The sequence below is a fragment of the Austrofundulus limnaeus genome, unplaced genomic scaffold, assembly GCF_001266775.1.
Source record: "Austrofundulus limnaeus strain Quisiro unplaced genomic scaffold, Austrofundulus_limnaeus-1.0 Scaffold919, whole genome shotgun sequence".
NCBI classification, from domain to species: Eukaryota; Metazoa; Chordata; class Actinopteri; order Cyprinodontiformes; family Rivulidae; genus Austrofundulus; species Austrofundulus limnaeus.
In genome coordinates this window covers 99,110-107,238 of record NW_013953321.1, presented here as the reverse complement: position 1 = coordinate 107,238, position 8,129 = coordinate 99,110, and the positions used below count along the sequence as shown (strand labels likewise).

General features: G+C 40.9%; 1 protein-coding gene across 1 annotated transcript in view; it reads right to left on the bottom strand.

The window, feature by feature from the left end:
* Positions 1-2,136: 2,136 nt before the first annotated feature.
* Positions 2,137-8,129, bottom strand: part of rnf130 (ring finger protein 130) — a gene marked incomplete in the record, with an annotated part of 11,618 nt that continues 5,625 nt past the window's right edge. The window contains 5 exon segments of the mRNA XM_014029535.1: positions 2,137-3,883; positions 5,074-5,260; positions 5,340-5,436; positions 5,530-5,612; positions 6,395-6,466. Of these exon segments, the coding sequence (XP_013884989.1) occupies positions 3,771-3,883; positions 5,074-5,260; positions 5,340-5,436; positions 5,530-5,612; positions 6,395-6,466 (552 nt within the window).

Below are 8,129 nucleotides of genomic sequence, written 5' to 3'. Positions count from 1 at the left end.
CGCCCTCTTCGCGCTGTGCGTYATCACGTCACCACAAAGAGCTGAACTGATGTGAAAGTAAAACTCTAGCTTGTTTTATTAGCTTTAGCATTTCCCTGCTTTGTATCTAATGACTTCTTTCAGCTTTATTTCTGCTGATAACTATTTTTTTGTAATTCTTTTTTTCTTTGAGTTATTTATGCTTCCTACTGTTGCTTTCTGCTATATTCAGCTATTTGCTGCATGTTTAGCTGGTATTAGCTAAAGATAGCTTTTTAAAGCTAAACATTATTTTTGTAGCTGTTTCAACTTTTTTTCTGCTAAATTCACTAAACCTGTGTTTTATGCTTCCTTATGCWAATTAAAACATTTCCAGCTACCGTTTAGCTATTTTACTTAAAACTTCAGCTGTTTTAACTATTTTACTACAAATGATCATGTTTTAGTAGTTTTATGGGGGTTTTTTCTGCTGAATGTTTTTACAACCATTTCAACATCTGGTTGCTACTTTTAACTTGAGTCTGCTATGTTTAGCTTATTATTATGCCATATTAGCTAAAATTCTGCTTCTTTCTGTTTTTTTCTCTGCTGTTTACTATTTTTTGTAACGTTTTCCTCCACTTTGTGCCTATTATACGTCCTAAAGTTGATTTCTGCAATATTCAGGTATTTGCTGCAATTTTAGCTAATGTTCGGCTGTTATTAGCTAAAGTTAGTTCACATTACTTGAATTTGACCAATTTTTGATATAATGAGCTAAAAATTAATATATTAGTAGCTGAGACTTAGGTCTATCATAAATAACAGTCGAAAGAAAACCCAAGATGGCCGCCAAAGCTAGTTTTAAAGGTCTTTTACTAAGTCAGTGTTTGATTTATTGACATTAAAACAGAGCAAGCTCAAGCTATTTCGGCTACTTTTTCCCATTGGAAATGGAGCTTTTTTCAACATCTTTAAATTTCTTCAAAATGTTTCTAAATCTTTAGAACCTTACACATTATCTACTTTTTTTGCAAACTTTAGCTTTTTTCCAGTATTTTAGATATGTGTCTGCCCTTTTATGTTATTCTTCTGCTAAGTTTTACTTTTTTGTAGTTCTTTCTGCTAATTAGAGTTATTTATGCTTCTTATAGTTGCTTTCTGCTATGTTCCGCTATTTTAGCATTTACCTTTTTTATGCTAATTCAGCTACATCTTTGCTCCTTTTTAGTTTTTTATTTTTTCTTTGCTTCTTTCATCTTTGAAAGTTTAAYTTCCAGTAATACATTTGCTATTATACATGTTCAGCTCAATTTCAGCTTCTTCAGCAGCTTTCAGCTAAAGTTTTCAGCAACAGGCATTCACACTTGCATTTTTGCAGGAAATGCAATTTCTCTAGTTTGTTTTGCCGTTTTACCGAATTCATCACTTAGCTACTGTTTTGTTATCTTTATATTTCAGGTATTTTTTTATTGTTTTAATTTTCAGTTGGTGTTTAACTAGCTTTAACATTTAGCAGCTAGCTAGGTTAATCTTGTGGCTAGTTTTACTAGCTTTATCTTTATAGCAAATGTTTTACTAAATAATTTAACTACTGTTTTTTTAGCTTTAGATTTTAGTTAATGTTTTACTATCCTTTAGTTGTAGCTAGATTTACTAGCTTAAGCCTGTAGCAACGTTTTAACTAGCCTACCCATCATTTGGATGCTACCGTATTGCTAGCTTTTGCCACTGTTCTGCTAATTTTAGCTTTTGTTGTCATCAAACGTTCAAGTTTCARCTTCTTTAACAAATTTCAGAAGTCATTAAGCTTTCACTCTTAAGTTTATTGTATTTTGTTTGCTGGACCCATGTGGGCCTGGTGGTCCAGGTGGAGACACCAGGGGACCCCTCTCTGGTGTTTTTAGACCTGATGATGAGAAGCTGGAAGCGGACAACACATGGAAATTTAAAGCTGAAACCAAAGATGGACGAAGCGTCTTCTTCGCCTCCTCTGCCTTTTAAAAGTGAAACCAGAGTCTCCGGTTCATGGGTGCTGCCATGTTTGTTTTCATTAGGAACACGCCCCTCTTTGTTTATGTGAAGTTAAACCTATACTGCAGCCAGACTTTAGGGGTTCTGGTTCAGCTTCTAATCTACGTTCCTGGGTCCAGGAAGTGAAAAAACAGACGCAGACTCTGCAGACGAACCAACACTTTAATGACAGTAGATGCTGCGGCAGTAAAGACACAGTGGACAGGAAGCATCACACATTCATCATCATCATCATCATCACACACACACAGAGAGACAAAGTCAGCAGCTGAGTGTCCCTCCGGACATCTTCAGGTCACTTGGAGATAATATTGATTAATCAGTCAGATTATAGATTGTATAATGCTGTTTATATACGGATTATTTTCACACGCTGATAATTCAGAAGCGGCTGATTATAACTTTAAAGACTCGGTCCGTCATTTCAGGAAACCCACAGATGATGAGCAGAAACTGATCCAACGTCGCTCTGCTTTAAAGCTACAGGTCAAGGTTCAGGTCAGGGTTCTGGTTCTGGATCTGTGCTAACGCTAAGATAATGAGTTTATCATGACGTCTGGAGATAACATACAGGGCCTGCTGCTAACATCTGCAGCTAACAGCTAGAGCTAAAAGAGCTAACAGCTGGAGCTAAAAGAGCTAACAGCTGGAGCTAACATTAGAGCTAACAGCTGGAGCTAACATTACAGCTAACAGCTGATCTTAGAGTTTCAGGCATTTTATTTAGCATTAATTTCAGCTATAATTTATCTGAAAACTTGCTCATCCCTAAAATCAGAGGACGACACAAAGCTGCTTAAAACTGTTGGAATGCTCCTTTAAATCCCTGTGAGGTCCCAGAACCCAGACCGGCCCAGATCCTACAGAATCCCAAACAACTGGAGGTTTAATGAAATGTCGGTCGGCTCCTTTCGGATCTAAAGTTTCGGATCTGCGGACAGTTTGTTGGACGTTTTCACAACAGAAGGATCATCCACAGTCAAAGTTCTTAACGTTGGTCCTCCAGAGGGTCCAGGTCCAAGTTCAGGAGGACACACGCTGGTTCTGGTTCTGGTTCCCACACGATGCAGAGAACAGGATCAGTCAATACAAGACCAGTAGGGTCAGTATCAGAGTCCATGARGGTCGGAGACCTTCGCAACCGTCTTTGGGGCTCAGAAGAGTGAAACAGAGATCCTAGTGGGAATTTTCCAGGATCATTTTTAGGAACTTGTAATTTTCCAAAAAGAGCACATTTAAGACTTAAGAGACACTTACGGACCTTTTGAGCTCATTGTTTTCACAGAAATCAGACACCTCACTAAAGTGTCAGGAACTTCTTCTCCCAAAGTGCCTCCTGGTGCGAATTTCAAGAACTTCTTCTAAAAACTTCAAGAGAAACTTCTTCAAACTCATCAGGGAGCGAGAGTAATGAAGACCATTAGGAACCTGGGATCTTTTCCCGGAAAAACCCCAAACCTTCTTTTCAGGCACACCTTCGCGGCAACCAGAAGAAAAACCCAAAGTTTTTAAGAGGTCCATAAATTTGCCAGCAAATTTACATTTAGAAGTTTCAGAACGTTTTCAAGCAACTTTGTTCCAGTTCCAGGATACTTTGGGGAACTTTTGTTTTTTGGAAACATTAGTGGTAAAACTTTACGTAGGTATTCATCCAGTCCTGGGTCGTCAGTCCTCCCCAACAAAAACAAGCCCACACCCCAACAGGAAACACCCCGAGGACTTCCTGTGTCCATAAATGTCCATCAGCAGCTGGGCAGTGGAGATCATGGCAGGCAGTCTCAGGACTTATTGTCCTCATAGTGATCGAGGGAAGCCTGGATGTCCGGCAGCTCCATCTCACAGACAACGTTACGAGGAGACACGGAGCTCCTGTTGAAGAAGTGACCCCCGCCTGCCGAAAGACAAAACAAACAAACAAAAAAGGTGTCAAAAACGCGAAGTTCAGTTTTTTTCCAAATGAAAGACTGATCAGCAAACAGTACACAACTGAGCCTTCAAGCAGTGCCTGTAGCTGCGTTTCCATTGCAAATGTGTGAAAAACTTTGTTGATATTCTGTTAATGTTGAAAAAACAGTTTCGCAATTGCGTTGTTTCCATTAGGTAAGAAATGCTAATGAATTCACACATGAATACGTTTGTTCTCGTGATAAGTCGTTAAAAACATGGCGGCAATGGATGTAAACATAGCATATTGCTGCCACGACACTAACGTTCATCATCAGAGGAGACGTTTGCGTCTTATCCAGGCTTTCCAGAGACAAGTCCCTTATACTTGGGAGTGGCTACGTATGCTGTGTTTTTGGGAAATTGTAGTCGGTGAGTTTACTACTTTCTTTTACAACTGTATAAAAATTTAGTGTTCGTTAACTGAAATCGAGACGAAACCACATAAATGTTGAATAGATTAAAATGTGAAGAGAAGAGGACCATACAACACCAGTGACTGGAGTGAGCGGTGGTTGTCCTCTGTGCAAACAAGAAGCCAACGCTGAAGAAAACCGGGAGTCCCGGCGTATAAATACATGCTCTTCAGTGTCTGGTACTCCCACTACTGGCCTACAGCTGAATCGCAGACACTCAGACAAAAAACCTGTASTTATGTTTGATTAACGGTTTTTTATGTGTTATGATGGTGTTTCGGGCATGTATCTAAACTATTTTAATCAAGACATAACAATAGTCAAACAATGGATTATAAAAGTCAATCCTTAARAAGGAAATCTATAAAAATGGTGTAGTGCTTTTAAAATCAGTATCTAACATGACTAATAAATTTCTTCACAACTTCGATGATTTTACTGCTACTTCTACTTCCTATCTTCTTCGTCGTCTTTTTTACCAGTAGAAACATCCGGTTGTCGATCACGTGACTCTCGTGATGCGAAAAAAGTGTTTCCATTGCAGTTTTGCGAAATACACCAATTTCGAAACCACCTCATCCTGTCGTAAAACAATTTTGTCAAAAAATAATAATTTTTTTCCAAATTGACGCATTTCCATTTAACAATTTTATTTTCGAAATTCTAATTTGCGCATTTTCATGGTCAACGGAAACGCAGCTAGAGTTTTGAGAACTCTTACTGGTTACGGCGACGGTGATGTCAGCATGTGCTCTGAGCGTGGTCTCAGGGTGGGCGGGACTGAGCGGCTCCAAGCTGATGGACGGCTGGCCGCCATCGTTCAGCGGCGCCCTCTGGCCGCCGGGAGGCTGAGCGACACCCAGACGTTCCACATCCAACACCACGGTGTCCACGCAGGGAAGACTGGTCTGAGCGGAGAGGACACAGAGGACAGTCACGCTCAGGTAACGCACACACACCTGTCCCGCGGCGGCGGCCGTGACTCACCATGATGCCGAGAGCTTTGAGGATGTTGAGTTTGCACATGGGACAGGTACAGTGTTCGTTCAGCCATGGGTCCACACACACCTTATGGAAGACGTGTCTGCAAGAGACCAGATTAGAGACGCCTCAGATCCAGAGTTCGAGCTGATTTTACTGCGAAGACAAAACTGAAGGTAGAACCAGTTGGACTCACTTGCAGGGAAGAATTCTAACCACATCGTTCAGCTGGTACGCTTCAATACACACGGCACAGTGGTTAAAGTCCGGATCGGTTTCCTTCACAAAATAACAAAACAGAGGACAGAGGTGCATTCACACACAAGTTAAAAAGTTACAGACACAAGGACAGAAGTATGGGATAAACCTTGTGCCAGCAGGAAGTGAATTTGAATTGCTCAGATTGAATCTGCGTGTGCATAATTTCAAATTGAATGCATTGGTTTGAAAATAAATTTACTTTGAAACTGTATTTCGGTTTATTAAAAATTACTCTGCCTGGCTTTCTCAAGGACCAGGATGTGACACAAAAATCTGAATTATGGAACTGAAAGTGAAAGTAGTCAAACTGAATTTTTAATAAACCAAAATACAGTTTCAAAGCAAATTAATTCAAATTCAAAACTTTAAATTCAGTTTCAATTTAGTGAAATTTATTTTCAAACCAATGCATTCACTTTCAAATTATGCACATTCAGATTCAATCTGAGCGATTCAAATTCAGTTCCTGCTGGCACAAGATTTATCCCATACACAAGAGACAAGGACACATGGAACAAGGACACAAGACGTGAGGAGTGTGCAGATACTGCAGTTTCAGCAAATAGTTTCCATCATGGCCACCCCAGAGATTCTGCACAAGTTTGGACTTCATGYTGTCTCTAATCAGACCTTTTAATGTTCAAGAGGAAGAGGAACAGTTGTGCTGACCTCTTCAAAATAAAAGTTTGGCTCTGTAACAGCTTATAAAAATAGAGAAATAACGTTTCTGCAGAAATGTTCTAGTCTCATCCCTCTGGTGACCTGACAGACATGCAGAAAACACCTGCAAGCTGCGTTACCTTGTCTCCTCTCTTCACCGTCCTTGTCGTCAGCTTACCGATGGCTTTCTTGGCTGCATCACTGAGACGACGCTGACAGAGAGACAGAAATCACAACAGGTGATGGAAGCACAGAGACACACCTGAACATCGACCACCTGTGTGCAGTTTTTATTCATGAAGCAGCATCATTTCATACAAAGTTCTAACCCTGGTCCCAACCTGAGAACAACGGGCTCAACAAGGGTTTATTCTTTGAAAGGAAAAGATTTTGAGTCTTAAAATAATGAGATGATTGTTTTATTTATCATATTGTCATCCTGCTTTATCAATTCTGGCTGTAGTGCAGGAAACAGCTACTTTAACATCCCAACTTTGGACAGTGTCAGTCCCTTATTCAGTGTTTTAGCCAGTGAGTCAGTGTGTTAGCCTGTGAGCTGCTACATTAACCTGTGAGTCTGTGTGTTAGCCTGTGAGCTGTTACATTAACCTGTGAGTCTGTGTGTTAGCCTGTGAGCTGCTACATTAACCTGTGAGTCTGTGTGTTACCCTGTGAGCTGCTACATTAGCCTGTGAGTCTGTGTGTTAGCCTGTGAGCTGTTACATTAGCCTGTGAGGCTGTGTGTTAGCCTGTGAGCTGTTACATTAACCTGTGAGTCTGTGTGTTAGCCTGTGAGCTGCTACATTAACCTGTGAGTCTGTGTCTTAGCCTGTGAGCTGCTACATTAACCTGTGAGTCTCTGTGTTAGCCTGTGAGCTGCTACATTAGCCTGTGAGTCTGTGTGTTAGCCTGTGAGCTGCTACATTAACCTGTGAGTCTCTGTGTTAGCCTGTGAGCTGCTACATTAACCTGTGAGTCTGTGTGTTAGCCTGTGAGCTGCTACATTAGCCTGTTAGCTTGTGTATTAGCATGTGAGTTGGTGTGTTAGCCTGTGAGCTGCTACATTAGCCTGTTAGCTTGTGTATTAGCATGTGAGTTGGTGTGTTAGCCTGTGAGCTGCTACATTAGCCTGTTAGCTTGTGTACTAGCATGTTAGTTGATGTGTTAGCCTGTGAACTGCTACATTAGCCTGTTAGCTTGTGTAGCATGTGAGTTGGTGTGTTGGGCTGTGAGCTGCTACATTAACCTGTTAGCTTGTGTATTAGCATGTGAGTCAGTGTGTTAGCCTGTGAGCTGCTACATTAGCCTGTTAGCTGATATATTAGACTGTTAGCTGATGTATTAGCCTGTGAGCTGCTACATTAGCCTGTTAGCTTGTGTATTAGCATGTGAGTTGGTGTGTTAGCCTGTGAGCTGCTACATTAGCCTGTTAGCTTGTGTATTAGCATGTGAGTCAGTGTGTTGGCCTGTAAGCTGCTACATTAACCTGTTAGCTTGTGTATTAGCCTGTGAGTCTGTGTGTTAGCCTGTGAGCTGCTACATTAGCCTGTTAGCTTGTGTATTAACATGTTAGTTGGTGTGTTAGCCTGTGAGCTGCTACATTAGCCTGTTAACTTGTGTATTAGCATGTGAGTCAGTGGGTTAGCCTGTAAGCTGCTACATTAGCCTGTTAGCTTGTGTATTAGCATGTAAGTCAGTGTGATAGCCTGTGAGTCAGTGTGTTAGCCTGTGAGCTGCTACATTAACCTGTTAGCTTGTGTATTAGCATGTGAGTCAGTGTTTTAGCATATGAGCTGCTACATTAGCCTGTTACCTGATGTGTTAGCCTGTGAGTCAGTGTGTTAGCCTGTGAGCTGCTACTGGGGCGGCTGTGGT